Raw genomic sequence first — 19,273 nt, 5'->3', positions numbered from 1 at the left:
GCCAAGATGGCCGCGGCGGTGTCCGTGTTCCCCGGCGTGCGGCTCCTCACCATCGGGGACGCCAACGGCGAGATCCAGCGGCACCAGGAGCAGCAGGCGCTGCGGCTCGAGGCGCGCACGGGGCCCGACAGCGCCGGCCTGGCGCTCTACAGCCGTGAGTGGGGCCGGGGCGGGAGAGCCGGGCGGGGGGTGGGGCAGGGGAATGGGGGTGTCTGGGGTAGGGGTCTGGGTGTATGTAGGGATGGGGGTGGGGCAGGGGCATGGGGGTGTCTGGGGTAGGGGTCTGGGTGTATGTAGGGATGGGGGTTTGGGCAGGGGAATGGGGGGGTCTGGGGTAGGGGTCTGGGTGTATGTAGGGATGGGGGTTTGGTCAGGGGAATGGGGGGGTCTGGGGTAGGGGTCTGGGTGTATGTAGGGATGGGGGTTTGGGCAGGGGAATGGGGGGGTCTGGGGTAGGGGTCTGGGCGTATGTAGGGATGGGGGTGGGGCAGGGGAATGGGGGGGTCTGGGGTAGGGGTCTGGGCGTATGTAGGGGTGGGGGGTGGGGGCAGGGAAATGGGGGTGTCTGGGGTAGGGGTCTGGGCGTATGTAGGGGTGGGGGTGGGGCAGGGGCATGGGGGTGTCTGGGGTAGGGGTCTGGGTGTATGTAGGGGTGGGGGTGGGGCAGGGGAATGGGGGTGTCTGGGGTAAGGGTCTGGGTGTATGTAGGGGTGGGGGTGGGGCAGGGGCATGGGGTTGTCTGGGGTAGGGGTCTGGGTGTATGTAGGGATGGGGGTGGGGCAGGGGCATGGGGGTGTCTGGGGTAGGGGTCTGGGTGTATGTAGGGGTGGGGGTGGGGCAGGGGCATGGGGGTGTCTGGGGTAGGGGTCTGGGTGTATGTAGGGATGGGGGTGGGGCAGGGGATTGGGGGTGTCTGGGGTAAGGGTCTGGGTGTATGTAGGGATGGGGGTGGGGCAGGGGATTGGGGGTGTCTGGGGTAGGGGTCTGGGTGTATGTAGAGGTGGGGGTGGGGCAGGGGCATGGGGGTGTCTGGGGTAGGGGTCTAGGTGTATGTAGGGATGGGGGTGGGGCAGGGGCATGGGGGTGTCTGGGGTAGGGGTCTGGGTGTATGTAGGGGTGGGGGTGGGGCAGGGGCATGGGGGTGTATGTAGGGATGGGGCAGGGGAATGGGGGTGTCTGGGGTAAGGGTCTGGGTGTATGTAGGGATGGGGGTGGGGCAGGGGAATGGGGGTGTCTGGGGTAGGGGTCTGGGTGTATGTAGGGATGGGGGTGGGGCAGGGGAATGGGGGTGTCTGGGGTAGGGGTCTGGGTGTATGTAGGGATGGGGGTGGGGCAGGGGCATGGGGGTGTCTGTGGTAGGGGTCTGGGTGTATGTACGGATGGGGGTGGGGCAGGGGAATGGGGGTGTCTGGGGTAGGGGTCTGGGTGTATGTAGGAATGGGGGGTGGGGGCAGGGGAATGGGGGTGTCTGGGGTAAGGGTCTGGGTGTATGTAGGGATGGGGGTGGGGCAGGGGAATGGGGGTGTCTGGGGTAGGGGTCTGGGTGTATGTAGGGATGGGGGGTGGGGGCAGGGGAATGGGGGTGTCTGGGTAGGGGTCTGGGTGTATGTAGGGATGGGGGGTGGGGGCAGGCGAATGGGGGTGTCTGGGGTAGGGGTCTGGGTGTATGTAGGGATGGGGGTGGGGCAGGGGCATGGGGGTGTCTGGGGTAGGGGTCTGGGTGTATGTAGGGATGGGGGTGGGGCAGGGGCATGGGGGTGTCTGGGGTAGGGGTCTGGGTGTATGTAGGGGTGGGGGTGGGGCAGGGGAATGGGGGTGTATGTAGGGGTGCGGGTGGGGCAGGGGAATGGGGGTGTCTGGGGTAGGGGTCTGGGTGTATGTAGGGGTGGGGGTGGGGCAGGGGCATGGGGGTGTATGTAGGGGTGCGGGTGGGGCAGGGGAATGGGGGTGTCTGGGGTAGGGGTCTGGGTGTATGTAGGGGTGGGGGTGGGGCAGGGGCATGGGGGTGTATGTAGGGGTGGGGCAGGGGCATGGGGGTGTATGTAGGGGTGGGGCAGGGGAATGGGGGTGTCTGGGGTAGGGGTCTGGGTGTATGTAGGGATGGGGGTGGGGCAGGGGATTGGGGGTGTCTGGGGTAGGGGTCTGGGTGTATGTAGGGATGGGGGTGGGGCAGGGGAATGGGGGTGTCTGGGGTAGGGGTCTGGGTGTATGTAGGGGTGCGGGTGGGGCAGGGGAATGGGGGTGTCTGGGGTAGGGGTCTGGGTGTATGTAGGGGTGCGGGTGGGGCAGGGGAATGGGGGTGTCTGGGGTAGGGGTCTGGGTGTATGTAGGGATGGGGGTGGGGCAGGGGATTGGGGGTGTCTGGGGTAGGTGTCTGGGTGTATGTAGGGATGGGGGGTGGGGCAGGGGAATGGGGGTGTCTGGGGTAGGGGTCTGGGTGTATGTAGGGGTGGGGGTGGGGCAGGGGCATGGGGGTGTCTGGGGTAGGGGTCTGGGTGTATGTAGGGGTGGGGGTGGGGCAGGGGCATGGGGGTGTCTTGGGTGGGGGCAGGGGAATGGGGGTGGCCAGGGCTCGAGGGTGGCTGGGAGCGGGACATACCTTGGGGTCAGGAGGGGCCTGGGGCATGGAAGAGACGTGGCCCGTGTTAAGGGGCTTGCGGCCCCACGTAGCCCTCGGGTCCTGAGCTGGCTGTGTCTCCCCCTCCAGCAGTGGGGCTGCGGCAGCGCCCTGGTAGCTCGGGGGCCTGGAGTCTCTTCACCATGTGTCAGCCAGTGCGTTCTGTCCCCTGGGTCTTTGCTCTTCCTTGGGCAGGCGGGTGCCCTCCCTGGGGTTCACTTTATTGGTGTGCCAAGCTCAATAATCGTCTCCAAAGTGCGGGCGAGGTCAGAGTCCCCGGCAGGCGGCAGCTCGAAGTCACTGAGTGTTTGCCCGGGGGGGGCCCTTACCCGGTGGCTGGGCTTTAATCCCATGTTTCACTTCGGATCGTGCAATGTTTAGTCTTGTCTTCCTTGGTTTTGTTTGGGGAGGGGGGGGGAGTTGGAGGCGGCGGGTGCAGGGTGCAAAGTCTCTGGGACGGGTCTGTGGAGGGGCATGTGTCTGGAAGCTAGGCAGGAACAGTAACTGCGGGTGGCACTCTCTTGGGCGAGGCTGTGTTCCCTTTTTATGGGTGCCCAACTCCAGGTTGTTTCCACTGGGCAGGAAAAGCCTCTGCCGGACCTTGGGCAGGACGCTCCAGGCCGCTGCCGGCAACGTCCCTGTGCCATGCTGCATTTCCTAGAGACATCACCCCTATGGCTAGCATGGCATTCCTGAGGGGTGGCTAGCAGACCCTTCGGTGGAGAGGCCATCAAGAAAACTCTTCCTTGCTGTTTGCTGCGGGTAGTTTGGTTTTGTGGAAGGCCGTTAGTCTCCGCTCTCCCCCCTGGAGCTGCTGTACCCAGGGAGGGGGCACTGACAGTGGTTTTATCGCCATGTGGCCTGACATCTTGAACCGCTGTCATGGTTGGAGCCGCAGTTGAATTTCCTTCACCCCCAAAGCAGTGTTGCTGGGGTTAAAAGCAGGTGCTCCAGGGCTGTTCCTGGCTGAAGTTAGCCGCCCACCTTGAGGGCGGTCTGGCCGGGAGTGTCGCCTTGCTCTGCCGAAGATGTGCTCGCTGCAGAGTTGGGGAAGCAGTGCATATCCCTCCATAGTCCACCTTCTCTCATCATCTCCGCTGAGGGCTTTGGAGACCACCAGGGCCAGGCTGCCTCTGGAAGAGGAGCTGTCAGGGGACTGGGAGAATGCTGGCTGGGGGCCATACTGCTGGGCCAGCTCTTCCTTCTGGGGTCTCTCGCTCGCTTTCCTCCCCCCGGCAATCTTCCGAGCGCTGTGCTCGGTTATCGCTGCCTGTCGTGGGTAGGAGTGCACAGACTGGTTGTACCAGGGCCTAGCGCCACTGTTTCCCACCCTCAGCATCCCTCACATGGGCATTCCCACCGCCCAAATTAGGGGTTGGTTTACATGGCACAAAGCAGATCCAACACCCATAGTATAAGAACCTTCTTTCCTGAGCTCTGGGGCCGGAGTGAGGTCCCACGCGCTTTAATCTTTATAGCAGGGTTAGTTTATACAGCGAGACCAGATTTATCAGCCGTGCAGATTACATTAATTAAATACCAATGTAAACTTTTCGTGAAAACCTTCCCTGTGCACTGCTTGCTGCCCCAGCCCTGGGAGGACTGGATAGTGACCGAAGTACGGGGGTCTAATGACCAGGCCAGTGGCATGGGGTTCAGACATTGGTTCTGTTCAGGACTCTGATCTTGGGCAAATCACTTCACCTTTCAGTGTCTTTTTTGCCTGCTTCCCTCTCGGTCTCTGTCCTGAAGAGCTTCGTAACAGCCGCTCTCTTGTGACTGGCACGCTGGGGCCTAGATCTCAGGTGAAGCCTCAATGTGCTACTGTAATATAAATAAGTGAAACAGACGAGGTTATTTTCATTGTGTGCCTGAGACCCATGTAACATGCTCCTTAAGTGTTCTCTGTTTTGACATTCGCGTGGGACTAGAAGGAAATTTGCTTTTGAATGTATTTTTTTTAAATCCGATGTTCTCCCTTTGTCAGTACGCTTCTGAAACAGCTTCTTAGTCAATAATAAAGCACTAATACCGAGAGCTGATTTTTTCATCAGATTTCAAGATGTTCTCTTGACTTTCCACATTTGATCCCCTTTGACCAGTGGAACGTTTTTATGGAGTAAATCTGCCACAGTTCAATTGATTTCCCCATTATTGACTTCCACTTGCACCAGCTGGCCAGCTCTCCAAGTTTTGAAGCAAAGCATAGGTAAGCTATTTGGTGAGCTGACCAACACGCTCTCCTTAGCCTATGGGGTAGCAGTGCACAAAGAACGTCTACTCGGGAGTTCGTTCTTGGGGGATGCTGCGAATGCTAGTGTCTGAAGCACCGTCCCGTATAAAGTTCCGTACCGAGGAGAGGCTTTTTACATTTTTAGAAATGTGGCGTTCTTTAGCCCGACATCTGGGATGTATCCAGCGCAGCCGTTTGGCCTGGGAGGGTAGCGAGTATGTGGAAAGCAGGTGGCAGTGGAAAGAGACGAGGTAATGGAAAATGCGAATTTGTCCTAATGCTTCATTTCAATGCAGCGTGCATGGCAGGGAGGTGGCCAAGTCATCCTGTGTGGGGCTTCTAGCTTATTTATTAGAAGTCTAACGTCCTGCCCCACAGATCGGTGCCAGCTGATCTTTAAGCATTCACCAGTGCATGTGTCTGGGCGATTGTCGACCTCATACGGAGCCTTTGTTTTACAGTTTCTTAAACCAGGAACATTCCTGCTTCAGATTACTGGGGGGGGCTTCCTTTCTCTCTGTGATTTGCTGATGCAGCCGCTGCTCTGAGCAGTTGGAAACCTCTCCCAATGCTTTGGAACAAGAGTGACCTGGCCTTAGCATCCCCCCTTGCGCCACAAGGGATGTTGCAGGGTTACACCCCAGAAAAGATCGAGGTGGAACTTTGGTCTGAAATAGCATGAATTCAGTGCCTGCCCAGGCACCCTACAAAAACCATCTCCGAAAGATGGCTGCGTGTCCTATAACGGTGGAGGGGTGGCAAGGGGTTTCTGGAGGTGTCTACCTGGCTGCGTGCCTGTTGAAATGATTTATACAATGTTGCTGGGATTTTCTTGTGCTGATGTATGTGTTTAGGGCACGTGGGGCCTCGGAGAAGCATCTTTTTAATATGATTGAAATAAAAATAAACAGCTTGATGTTTGTCAGGGCACGTGGAAATAGTTTTCAAAGCAGAGCTTTTCCTTTTTCCTTAGGGTTCATGCAGCAATCTTTCCTTTCCCAAAGACACGCTTTTTATACTCTGCATTCTGTGCGATGCCGAACAGCTGTCGGACAGCAAAGGCACATAGCCTTCACCTCTATTTTAAAACAAGGATTCCTAAGTGCACACAGATATCATTAGACTTAATTTCTCTTTCCCTTTGTTACTTTAAAGGGACAGCGTCAGGTTGAAATTAATCTGTTCAATAACCAAATTTCCTTTTCTATTACTAACCTCTGAAAATGATTAAAACCAATAGAATCATAATAAAACCCCAAAACGAATGTAGATGTCGCCATTCAAGCTGTTTGCTTTGTTTCACTCAGGTTGGACAATGAAGTAAGTTAGTCCATTTCAGCTCTTGTTTGTAATCCGTTTAATGGGCAGGTCATGGGGTTGCAAAGGGAGATGCTTTAGTTCAAACAATCTCCTTTTTTAAAATCCTAAAAATATTCTTAAAATAGCCTTCTAAACATTTGGCCTGACCTATCCCGTTGTTTACACTTGCACATGGACGGTTGATTTTGTATCCTCTCAGGAACACAAGAATCTCCAGTCTGGATCAGACCTGAGGTCAATCTAGCCCAGTATTCCGTCTCTGACGGTGACCAAGGACTGTGCAAAAAACCCTACAGTTATAGGATTCTGCTTCTCTAAAGGTCTCATCTGAATCCATTGTAGTCAGAGACTTAAGACCTGATGCGTGAGGTTTTATATCCCTTCAAAACCTTTTTGTAATTATTGTATTCCTGTTTATTGCAGTCATGCCCAGGGACAGCAAAGAACGGGGCCCCATTATTTCAGGCGCTGTATAAACACGGTGTTTGCTATTTTAACTCTCTGGCTATTCTTGTTATCCATGTAAACATCCATTTTCAATCTTGCTGAGTTCTGGCCTCAACAGCATCATGTGGCAGTGAGTTCCACAGGCTACAAAGTATTTCCTTTCATTTGCTTCCTTTTAATTTTATTGACGTGGCCCCTTGGTCTTTTGTGATGACGCAGGGAGAACAGATCTTCCCAATGTCAGTACCATTGATTATTCTGTACACTTTTATCATGTCCCCTTCTTTAAAGTAAACTAGCCCTGGCTTTTCAGTCTCTCTTCCTATCACATGCTGACGCTCTCCTGCTACATATTGACTGTTGGAAGACCTGGCAGTCCAAGTCAGGCGAAAGATTCTCTGTGCCAGTTTTCTCCTAGCAGCATGAGTGTCTCAAACATACAGGTATCACAGGGGTAGCCGTGTTAGTCTGGATCTGTAGAAAGCAAGAGTCCTGTGGCACCTTAAAGACATCTGTTCATCTTTAAGGTGCCACAGGATCTTTGTTTCAAACGTACGGTGAGGGTGAGTGTGTAACCTGGCTCGTGTCAGTTTGAAAGGCTAGCGAATGCAAAGCAGATGCCCAGGGCACCTGTTTGGCATCTGTAATCAGAAAACTAAATACAGGGGGAAAACTCCCTTTAAACCTTTGAATATTTGTTCCCTTTTCTAGCATGCTGTAGGTGGCTACCAAAATGGGAACACGTGGAAAGCAGGCGTGAGCACATGGATTGGTCTGTGTGCTTTAGGATGTCGCTTGTTTTTGCTGGCTACCAACCAGTTGTCGCATGGCCTGTGACATCACAGTTGGCTGTGTGGTCCGGGCCTGCCGGATCAGGCCTGTAATTGTCCGCCAACAGCGTGCCTGGTGCCTTGTGTGACATAGAAGGGGGCGTGGGCCCCGCCCCAAGGAGTTTGACTGCCTAGCTGAGGCGCTTATGCGGTCCTTGTCACTGGAGTCTGGCCTAGTGGGTAGAGAACTGGACTGGTTTGGGGAGACCTTGCTCTACCACTGGCCTTTTGGGGGACCTTGGGCAAGTCTGGGCCTCAATTTCCCTGTCTGTAAAATGGGGGTAGTGATCCTGGCGTCCTGGGTAAAGCGCTTTATGATCCATGGCTGACAAGTGCCACATGGGAGCTTCCCTCGCAACCCTCTTGTGAGGCAGGGCGGTGCCCAGAGAGACAGGGACTTGCCCAAGGTCACTCAGGGCGTCTGTGTCGGGGCAGGGAATTGAACCTTGGTCTCCAGTGTCCCAGGCTGCTGTCCTGAGCCCCCCGAGCGGGGCTGAGCGACAGTGGCATGGTTCATTCGGAGGCCCTGGCCCCGGGAGCGCTAGGACGGAGCGGGGCTGAGCGACAGTGGCATGGTTCATTCGGAGGCCCTGGCCCCAGGAGCGCTAGGACGGAGCGGGGCTGAGCGACAGTGGCATGGTTCTAGCTGCGGCGTGTGGGGGGCCAGGCGTGACGTGTTTCCAGGCTGGCTTAGGTGCCCACTGGCTGCTGCTTTCGACAGCTCCCTTCTGGGAAATGTTTCCCACTTGGGACCTTCCCTTGGCTAGTTTGCGCACTCCAGCGTGTGTGGGGGACGCCCTCCTCTTGGTATAAAGGAGGGATGTGTGTGTTCACTTCAGGCTTTTCTCCACGCTAGGTGCATGGATCTAACCTACTGGTGGCTACGGAAGGAGCGTCTCTCAGGGTCTGTAATGTGCCAGCTTTGTTTGTGCTCCGAAGAATCTCAAGACATTCGGACTAGGAACCTTGGTTCTTTCCTCTTTGCTGTTGCCTGGGGGATGTGCTGTAGAAACGGACACTTCCTGAAATCCAAAGAGAAAGGGGGTCCAGTGGTTGAGGCCCAGGAGTTTAGGACTCAGGAAATGCTGCTCTCTGATTCTCTTTCTAGCCTGGGGCATGTCTGTCGCCTTCTTTGCCTCAGTTTCCTCATCGTACCTTACAGTGAGGCTCGGCGCTCAATTGACTTTGCTTAACAAAGAGAGGGTGGAGGGGTGACTTGAGCTCAGTCTGTAAGGGCCTACATGGGGAACAAAAATTTGACGACGGGCTCTTGAGACTAGCAGAGGGAGATCTAATGGGATCCATCGGCTGGAAGTTGAAGCTAGTCAAATTTAGACGGGAAATAAGGTGTCCGTTTTTACTGCGAGAGTAATTAACCGCTGGAGCAATTTCCCAGGGATCGGGGTGGATTCTCCATCCCTGGCAATCTTTAAATCCCGATTGGAGGGTTTTCGGAAAGCTGTGCTCTAGGCATTCATTTGGGGCAGTTCTCTGGCCTGGGTTATGCAGGAGGTCGGACTCACTAGATGATCCCTTCTGGCCTGGGGATCTTGAAGTCCAGTTTGTCCAAGAGACGGTTGAGTCACTCGACAGACGTGTAGCACAGTCCTTGCCCAGGCCAGTCTGACTCCAAAGGCTGAGAGAGGGGAAGTGTCATCCCTGTTCTCGCAGATGGGGAGCGGGGCCCGGCTACATTGACTTACCGGTTCTCCCCCTTCTTTTCAGCCAAGAGTCTCCAGGGATTCGATCCGTTAAAGGAACGGAGGCAGTGCATGGAGGCACCAGTGTGAGGCTGCTTTAAAATGGAAATGGTTGATCTGATCTGACCCTTTAACGTGACCCTCTGCCTGTGGTGAGCGGGTCGGTGGTGATCCTACTGCACGGTTTCCGTCTCTCTCTCTCTCTCTCTCCTTTCCAGGGTATTTGAGCTCTCTCAATTGTCCCCGCTGAGCAGTTTGAACGGGCAGACTGCAGAGAAACCTGGGCGGGACCAGCCCTGGCTTGGTTGGAAGCTGGATCAGGTACAGCAGGTCTTCTTCCGTCTCAGACCTCCGTGGCTTAGCGATGGGGGCAGTAGTGCTTTCAGCTCCGCCCTAGGCGAGGCTGGGGAGAGAACCTGGCGCCGTTCAGAGGCCAGCTAAGCCGTGGGCTGGGCTGGACGCGGCCTCAAGGATTCTGTCCGCAATGCTGTTCCGAGAAGTCCTTTCTCCGGTGCGTGTTCTGCGGGAGTTGAGGTGTTCCTGGCCTCCTGCTGGCCGGCGTTGCTGGCCTGTTCTGTATCTGTCTCAGCCACACCGTTGTCTTCTAGATTTGTCCCGTAAAGCGCTGGTTGGATGGAAAAGCAACAGCCTGGAGAAGGTTCACATTTATGATTTCCTCCCATAGACGTGCGTTGTTACCCAAGGTCACTCAGAGTTACGTCTACTCCGCTTTCAAACTTTGCATCAGCAAGAGAACGATGCGTGAGTGTAAAACGCTCCAGGTATGGGGCAAGCGGCTTCTCCTAGCCAGAGTGCCTTCAGCGCACTGACGCGATGCTCGCTCTGCCTTGATGCTTCCTCCAGTGGCTCTGGGCTTCCCCCGGGGTTGCAGTTGGGGACCTGAACGGGTGCAGACCTGGCGTACGGGTGCTTCTCTGCTGCCTGGGGTGGCTCAGGCGATGCTAACCACTCTGACATGGGAGCTCTTAGTCTTCCTTGGGCCGAGGGGCTCTTTTGGGAGGGACCTAAGGCCAGGCCCGAAGAGACGTGGCAAAGCGCTCTCTGCCCGGGTTGGTTCTTGCTGTGTTGATGGTGTCGGATGTTGGAACAGGGCGGAGTAGGGGTCCCTCGTTACCCAGTTGCTGCTCTGTCACCGTGCACCCCGCCCAGCGCCACGTCTGTGACAGACAAGAGTCCCCTTTGGCTGCTAGAAATGGCGTTTCTCGGGCCAGCCGGGAGGGATGCGTTTGAGCCCCAGCCGCCCGCCCGCTCGCTGGGCCGGCGTGTGTTAACGAATTCCTACTTGGATCCATGTGGGAGCTCTGCGGGGGGAGATGCCGGGAGAGCCCACTGGGCACGTGGCGGGGGTGTAAAATCGTGGTGCTCCCTCCCTCTCTTGGCGAATACCCCGACGGCATGTGTTCAAACAAACAAAATTCCTTTGGGCCTGAAAATTCTCTCGGGCCAAACCGTCCTGTAGCTGGCTTTTGCTCCGTTTTCGGAGGAGCCTTGTCTAGTGGGTAAAGCACCGGCGCCTCGAAATCCAGGTGCTGTTCCATTGCTGTCTCGCTTCGTGCCTCAGTTTCCCCATCTGCAAAACTTCCCCTTTAAACAGGGTTTAAGGCTTGGTTACTTGCTGTCTGTAAAGTGCTTTGAGATCTACACAGCGGGAGGTGCGTGAGGAGCATGCGTGGTGGGCAGCTGATGGTGTACACCCAGACACTGGTTCTGGGGACAGTCTTGCTGTCAGTATCCACTGGCTCCTCCCAGGTGAGTTGAGGAGAGTCCTCCGCTGTCGGGTATTTAGGAAGGCAAAGACCATGCAGCCTGTGGCCGTCCTTGGCTAACTCCTCCCTCCCATCAGCAGAGGAGTTCCTGTGATGTAGCCAACTTCCTCTCGGTCTCTTGCCGCCCCGTGAGCACAAGGTCTCACCTGCCTAGCTAACGCGGCGCGGCTGGAGCTGCAGGAGATCGGCTCAGCTCCCCGGCAGTCCAGAGCTGTTAGGACAGGGGGTCTCAAACTGGGGGTCGGGACCCCTCGGGTTGCGAGGTTTATTATGGGGGGGGGGGGGGTCGCAAGTTGTCAGCCTCCACCCCAAACTCTGCTTTTCCTCCAGCATTTATAATGGGGTTTGTTTTTAATGTATAAGGGGGGTGGCACTCAGGGGTTTGCTGTGTGAAAGGGGGGAACCAGGACAAACGTCTGAGAACCCCTGTGTTAGGAGAAGGGATCTGCCCTTCTGCACCCTTGCTGTCGGAGTCCGGCTCACGCTGCCTGGTGTAATCACAGCCGGAATGTAAACGGCCTTCTGCTTCGTGGGGTTTCTGGCAATGCTGCTGTCCTGCTACGTTACTCCAGGAAAGGGGGATTTCGCGTTTGCACGGCGCTTTTCCTCTTCAAACGGCTGTGCAGATGCTGCCTGCTTCATCCCGAGTGAGGAGGATCCGGATCATTATCCTCTTCAGACAGCGGGGAAACTGAGGCACAGGTGCACTCGCTTACCCACAGTCAGTGGCCGATCCGGGGCTGTGACTGGCAGCTAGGCCACGCATCTTCCTTCCTTCCTTGGCCTAAAGGCCCTTCCTAATTCGGCCCTTATCTGCTCAGCCAGCTTCTCCACCCCCTTGCTCTCCGAGTGGTGAGTGTGTGGCTGTAGCGATTTCAGATCATTTCTCCTCCCTCGCATTAGCGAAAGCCCGAAGTGGTTCTGAAAAGTGACTTCCAGGCCCAGCCCCTATAGAGGAAAATGTCTCAAGGTCCAGCACGTTCCGGGCCCGCTGTTCTGACCCAGCCTGTCCAGGCTTCGAGGCCCAGCTCCTGATTCTGTACTGCCTTCCCAGCCCTGGTTAGGGGAGCTCCCTTCAGAGGGTTGCCCGCAGTGCTGCTGGTGTTTTCTTAAACAATCAAAGGAGGAATAAACTCCCCTGACCAGGGACTGGCAGCGAAGCCTTTGTGTAAAGGCAGGGAGGAGAGACAGGGCCCCCCAGCACATAAATAGGGACCCTCGCTAGGGTAGCCTCTCTGTAAATTATTCGCCAGCCTTTCTGTTCTTTCAGCCTGCCTGGAAGCCCAAGGCACATCTGCCGTCCCTTTGATTGCTCACAAAGAAGCCAGGGGCCCCGCTTGACAGGCTGATTAACATGGATGCGAGAAATTTGCATTTAATAGCTTTCAAAAGCAGCACCTTGCGCGGCAGAGCGCGTCTCTTCGGCTGGGATTGAAACCCACATGTTTGGGGTCCTTCCCCTCGCGTTCCCAGCACAAGTCAGGCTCCCAGACCATGTCCTGGGTGGCTTCTTCTGCCTTCAGGAGGCAGATCTGTTCGGATGCCATTGTTCTAATTCTCTAAGTGAGGATGTGTTCGCCTGCCGAGCCCATGGCCTGGTCTCTGACCTCACGTAGCCCTTGCCTGAATTTAGCAGCCGCTGATTTCTGCAACGTGGGTTCTTTGGTCCTTCATCTCATGGCTGAGATCCCTTCCTAGCAAGCAGGAGATCTCTGCCACTGGGACACCCAGATTGTGGGCACAACCTCCCGCGTCTCTGCTGCCTTTGACACCCAGAGCGAGGTGCTGGAGATGCCGGATACAACTGGAGCATTCCAGGAGTGACCGTTGTGGTGCCACTTCGACAGTTTGCAACATCCCGAGCTTAAAACGAGAAGCTGGGTCTAAACGCCAGAAACATGATTTAATCTCGGCTAGTAAAGCGTCACTCCTCTGCCTGCTCTGCAGTAAAGGCCTGGGGCGACTCGTGGTTCATTTCCAGCAGGAACTTTCTTCCTGGGTTTTTCGCTTAACTTGCAGCGCTTCCCTGCTCCCAGAATTAAAGTAACTTTGTGAAAAGTGGGAGGGGCTTGTAGGAAGCCCTGGGGGTGCAGCGTGGGGCCCCTCAGCTTGTCTCTGGCCTGCCCTAGGTGGACAGATGAGGGGAGTCGGTTCTCCCAGGCCGGTTCGACCAGTAGCTCCTCTCCTGAGATAGCCAGTCGCTATCCGACTTGTGCCCCCTCCCTGCTGAAATCAGCAATAGCGTGCCCTTAGGAGGACAGAACTGAGCGGGATTGTGCGCCGCACAGATCAGATGGGGGGGGGGCTTCAGGCAGCAAAGGGGGACCCCCCACGCACACCCAGGGAGAAGAAATCCACAGCCCAGATTCCTAATGAACCTTCCCCTTCTCCTCCCTGCCTTTGTGGCCCCGCCCCAGGGCGGGGAGACGGGAGGATGGCTGGCTCCGCCGGCCTGGTCCCCCCTCTGCTGGTTTTGCTTTCAGGGTAAGATGTAAGCTGCTGTCGGTTCCTGGTCTGACACCCTCCTGCTGATTTTGCCAGTGCTGGAGAAGGGCTGTTTGCACAGACCTGGCCCTGTCCCCACCGCTCTCTTCCCTCTCGCCCCACCCCCAGGCAAATCTCAGGCTGCAGACTTGGGGCGGAAAAGGTTTATTTTGGCTGAGGGCAGCAATTCTGGCTCGGAGTCATGGGCCCATGAATGAGCGGCTCAGAGCCCAGCTGCTGGGCAAATCCGTGGCTAGGAATCCACATGTGAGGGGGTCTCGAAGGCAGGGCGGCTGCGGTTAAATGAGGCTGAAGATGCTTTCGCTGCTGTCGGTAGGGCAAGGGGGGGTCGCGTAAGCAAAGAGCAGAGTCGAGGTTGGGGGAGGGGTGGGTTGGTGTTGGAGAGAGACCCTCCGAGCTGAGGAGCCTGGATGCAAAGCTCTCGGCTGTGTCTGTTTCCCTGTTCTGCCGGGTAACCTTACAGCGGAGTGTCCCGCAGATGCAGGGTTCTGCGGACGTGTCCCGGGCAGTCTGATGCAGCGACTTTCTCGGGGAGCGGGTGGGGGTTGAAGAGATGAAGCCACGTCACGCCCTGCCATCCCCTTGGCGGGACACATTTGTCTCCAGGTTTTCTATTACTGCCCATCACTGGAGTGTCTGGGCACCGTCCCTGTAAATCACGCCTCGGGAGATGATGGGTTTTCTGGTGTGTTCGTATTTCAACCCGAACAAAAGCTGTGTTTTCTTGCCTTCAGCGTAAAATGTGAGTTTGTGAAAGGCGCAAAGATGTTTCCAATAAAATGAAGCAGGAACGACTTTATTTTCCACTAGCCCTTAGGCCCCACCTGAGATCGGGGCTTTACGTACAAATAGTGACCAACGGTCCTGCCCCAAAGCGCTCACGGGCTAAATAGAGAAATGGTGGAAGGGGAAACTGAGGCACGGAGCGACCGGGACTTGCCCACAGTCCCCCAGCAGGTCCGTTCCAGAGCTGGGAATAGAACCCAGGGAGTCCTGGACTAGTGCTCTATCCGCTAGGCCATGCTGCCTCGCCGTCTGGCAAGTAAGCGGCTTCAAATGGACAACATTCGCCCAGCTCACGTTGGAGGAGACTGGTGCTTCTGGGAAGTGTGGGGAGGGACTGAGAAGCCGTGAGGTCAGCGGAGAGCTCAGGAGAGACAGCCTCTTTGTTCGTTTTGCACAGCGCCTTGCCCGGTTGGCTTCTGGTCCGTGCCTGCAACATAAATCAGAAAGGGGCCTGTGGAGACCCCGTCCGGGATTGTGATTTCTCCCAGCACAGACTGATTGCCCCTCCTAGGGGAATGCAGGTCTGGAGCCCCTGACCCAGCCTGCCGAGCGTGCTGCTAGCGCAGAGCAGGCAGGATCTGCCTCTGAACGTGCTCTGAGGAGAACGCTTCCTGACCTGCGGCTTCGCGTTCGCTTACAGGGAAAACCCCCTTTGAGTAATGCCCGGACTGGAGCTGTGCAGTTGGGGTTTTTGGCTTGGCGGCGATAGGAGTGGGAAGAACAGGTTTAATTACAGCATTGGCGTGAGAGCCTCTTTGATTCTGGGAGTAAGATGTGTGAGAAAACGCAGTGTGTGTAGGGAATAATTATACACTCAGCCCTTTCTAGCTTCAAAGCTGCTGGCACCCAGTCCTCCCCTGGCAGCGAAGTCAGCGTTAGCCCCGTTCCATCAGCTGGGAAACAGGCGCAATGGAGAGGAAGGGTGGTGCAGTGGGTAGAGCACAGCTTGTGAATTGAGGGACCTGGATTCAAATCATTTTAGCTTCTCTGTGCCACAGGCCCCATCTGTGCGGGGATGGGTGGGATCTCGGCTCTCAGAGGGACGTGGGGAGGATAAAGTCATTGGAGACAGAGGCTCAGATACACTCATAACGAGGGCCACGTATGTCACGTGCCTTAGATGGGACTTGCCTGAGACTACCCCCCGAACCAGCAGCAGAGACCTGGCACTCAGCCCACGTCTTGGCTTTCTGCAGAGCTGGGAGCTTGAACCCCGTCTCTGCGGAGGAGATCGGCCTATTGCAGCTGAGAGGCGGGGTGGAAATGAAGCATTAAATTTTCCACGTGACTAAAGGCAGGTAGAACTCGACAGGTGAGGTCGTCTTAATGCCTCTTGATGGATTTCTGGTGGCAGCTAAAGGCTTGCACCAGTCCGGCTCTGCCCACTAGACGACACTCCCTCCCCGTGGCACGTGGACGGAGCTGAGTGAATGAGCAGAAACATCTCCTCATGGAAGCTAGCAGGGGCGGCCTGGCCAAGATCTGACCTCCTGGTCCAGTGGCTGTGGAACATGGGGAGGGCCCTGAGTTCGAATCCCTGATGCACTAGAGTTGCTGTGTGACCCTGGGCAAGTCCCTTGGCCTCTGTGAGCCAGTTTTCATCTGCCCCACAGGGAAAGTAGCCCCGCCCTGCCTCCCAGAGGGGCTCTGAGAGTGAATACACTAGAGAGTGTGAGGCGCTTAGGGGCTCCGGTAATGGAGGCCAGTTGAGTACCAGAGAGACACACACCCTTGGCAGCTTCCGTGTTGCCGGGCTGGAGATGGGCCCGTCAGCGGCAAGCTGTGAAGGCCCTGAGAGGAGAGTCATGATTTTTGGGGTCAGCCACAATTGAGCTAGGACATGTGCCAGAGGGGGCCCGTGAGGCGGCAGCAGCTGCTGCTCTGAGGCCCCAGGGAAAACCGGCGCTCTGGTTTTATTAGTGACTTTGGCTTTTTACTGATTTTCCCTCATTGTCATCTTTGTCTTCCCAGGCTGTAGAATCTCCCCCCCTTTCATGGCGACAGCTTGAATCTTTATTTCCAGGGGGAGGGAAGTGTCATAAAACCCTTTGCATTTGGCTGGGCGTGTGTTTTTTTTCTTTTCTCCCCCCTGTAAGTCTGCCGAGATAAATAGCTCTGATTATATTTTTTTATACAGATTCTGTAGCATTAAGCCAGCTAGCGAGGGGGAGGGCATGAGCCACACAGTGCTCAGAGCTTTGCCCTGGCAGACAGAATTCTGGATTAAACAGAAAATCCAGGAAGTGGGGATCCAGGCTGGTAGGTTTCACTGTGGGTCCTTCACACCTTTGGCGGCTCCAGGGAGCAGAATTGTGCTCTTTTTTTTGCGTTGCGGTGTGTTGTGTTGTCCAGTGGTTAGAGTGGTGGTCAGGACTCCTGGGTTCTTTTCTCTGCTTTGAGGGGAAAGTGGCCTAGGGGCCTAGGGATGATCAGGCTGGGTCCATCTAGTCCAGTGTATTGTCTCAAAGTGCGGCCAATACCAGCCTCTCTGGGCAGAGCAGTGAGCGTCCTGCAGTGGGTGGATTTGAGATCATCAAGATAAGTCTTCCTGGTCTCTCGCAGCCAGAGATTGGCTTGCGCTCGAGGCTCCTGGTAGGGCAGTGGTCTGGCCGACAGTACTTGCGCCTGGGTTCCATTCAGGAAGTGGGGTCTAGTGGTTAGAGGAGACAGGACTGGAAGTCAGGACTTTCTGCTCTCAGAGGAGAACAGGGTCTAGTTGTTAGAGAAGTCTGGGAGTCCAGATTTGTGGCATGTTACCAACTCGGCCACCAAGAGAGCTCTTGGGCAAGTCACTAAATATCTGCCCCGGGGGGGTTGTGAGGAACATGAGGTTTGATTCATTGTCTGCATAGTGTTTTGAGGTCATGTGGTGATAGGCGCAGTGCATTGTCTTCTCCGGGAGGGAACCCACCAATCTGGTCTGATCTTCGCTGGCTTCCCAAGAGTGGCTTGACTTTTCAGAAAACTCTGAGCACCCCCCTCTGAAAACCAGGCCCCTACTAGGTCCCCCAAACCCACTAGCTCTTGGTCCGGGGCTTGTCCGATGCATTTGGTTTGTGGTTTAATGTGCATCCTGCATTGCTCCTGAGTGCGTCCAGTTCCCAGTCCGCGCTGTTGGTGACGAGCTGCTGTCCACGCTAGGCCTGTCCGTGAGACGGCGGTGCCTGATGCCAGGCAGCCCAACGGGGACTCATGTTCAGCATGTGCGACCAGAAGCCTCTGACCGCTAGCTGACCCAGGCTCGAACCTGGGCCAATAAGGACTGGAAGATGCTCAGTCTGATGGCTGGTTGATGACCTGTCTGAGATGAGTTGCCGGATCCAGATCCCCAAACCTAGTGGTGTAGTTGTCTCCCTTGCTGGCCGGCTGCCCAGGGTTGAGTGGGCTGTGGAGTTAAGGTGGGTGGGGCGTGTGTGGGGATCCTGAGGTGCTGAAGTCAGTCCCAGCTGCCAGTGACGTGTTCACATGACCGTGTCCGGCGCCGTCCCTTGGACCAATGCCGAGTCACTTACAGGCAAACGAAGCAGAAGGATAAACTCCCTCTCTAGAGAGGCTGCAGCCTTTGCACATCCTGCCTCAGGCAAGGACGATCCCCACTGAAGGGAAAGCCTGGCCCTGCATTTATCTGTCTTGGGTCCTTATCTGGCCCCTGTCACCCAGGGTCTGCACACCTCCCAGGGAGGGGTAGGGGAGTGCCACTGTCCCCATCGGGCACATGGAACCTGGGTAGCGTGGGGCCTTGAACCCACAGTCCCAGACTAGTTCTCCAACCGCTGCCCTGTCCTTCCTCTTCCTGCTCCTCCCCAGCACAGTCTGCAGCATGACCCCCGCTCGGCTCGGGGTGCTGCAAGTCCCCGTCCTTTGTCTGTCGTCCCTCGCGCCGTGGCAGACATTTGAGAGCCTGCCTGGCCAAAGGAAGGCGCTTTGGGGAAGGAAGTGCCCGCAGCTGAGAGCGTCCGTCTGTTGAAGACAGCATTGGAGTCTCCGTGCCCAGCAGCAGAAAGCGTCTGCCTTTTGCAGTGTAGCAATCTCCGGGGCCAGAGCCGCCGCGTGCCATGACGCGGGGAGGTGGGGGGGGGAGTCGCTTGCGTGATTTCCACCAAGGAGGCTTCTCTCCAGCTCCTTTGCTTTGCTGCCCCAGATCTCGCTCCGCTGGTAACGGGACAGCTCGGAGGATGGAGCTTTTAATAGATTCCAAGGGCAGAAGGAACCAGTGTGATCTAGCCTGACCTCCGGTGTAACAGGCCAGAGACCTGCCCTCAATGATTCCCAGAGCAGAGCTGTTAGAAACACCTCCTACCTTGATAGAAAAATGGTCAGGGATGGAGAATCCACCAGGACCCCAGGGACACTATCCCAACGGTTAATTACTCCACTCATTAGACACGGACAGTCTGAATTTTGTCTAGCCCCAACTTCCAGCCATGGGAGCGTGGGCCACCGTTCTCTGTTCCCCATGTGATCCAGTCCCCCCCCACCTTCTCTTTGTTCAGCAAAGTAGATTGAGCTCCTGGAACTCTCACTCTCTGGCAGATTTTCTAATCCTTTCATTATTCTTGGGGCTCTCTGACCCCTCTCCGATTTATCGGCCTCCTTCTTGAACTGCGGGCCCAGGGTTCCAGCAGCGATTTGCACCAGTGCCAACTACAGGGGTAAAATCACCTCTCTGCTCCTACTCGAGATTCCCCTGTCTATGCACCCCGGGCTGGCATTAGCCTTCAGGCACAGCGTTGCGTTCGGCACTCATGTTCAGATCAGTATCCACCAAGGCCCCCCAATCTCCCCCCCAAGATCTCGGGTTCCCGTCCGGTCCAGGTCGGGGGAGACTGAAGTCGTTCCCTGTTCTGTTGGAGACATGGGCATGCCCAGATCATAGTGGGGTAAGTGGCCCAGAGGCTCACGCTCACGGCTGTAGCTGGATTTTTGGTCCACTCCAGATACACACAAGTGTGCTCAAGGGCAAAATGTCCCCGAGTCGTCTCCCTCCCCACACCCCCCCAGCGTCTTGGCCTGTGGACTTTCCGTCCCCAACTCCCACCCCCAACGAG

General features: G+C 56.3%; 1 protein-coding gene across 1 annotated transcript in view; it reads left to right on the top strand.

The window, feature by feature from the left end:
- CARM1 (coactivator associated arginine methyltransferase 1) overlaps positions 1–19,273 on the top strand; it is a 52,744-nt gene continuing 33,471 nt past the window's right edge. The window contains exon 1 of the mRNA XM_054013123.1: positions 1–154. Coding sequence (XP_053869098.1) covers positions 7–154 — 148 coding nt within the window. The 5' untranslated portion in view covers positions 1–6. The remainder of the gene's footprint in view (positions 155–19,273) is intronic.

This window comes from Malaclemys terrapin, chromosome 23 (genome assembly GCF_027887155.1).
Source record: "Malaclemys terrapin pileata isolate rMalTer1 chromosome 23, rMalTer1.hap1, whole genome shotgun sequence".
NCBI classification, from domain to species: domain Eukaryota; kingdom Metazoa; phylum Chordata; order Testudines; family Emydidae; genus Malaclemys; species Malaclemys terrapin.
This window is presented reverse-complemented; position numbering and strand designations above follow the sequence as displayed.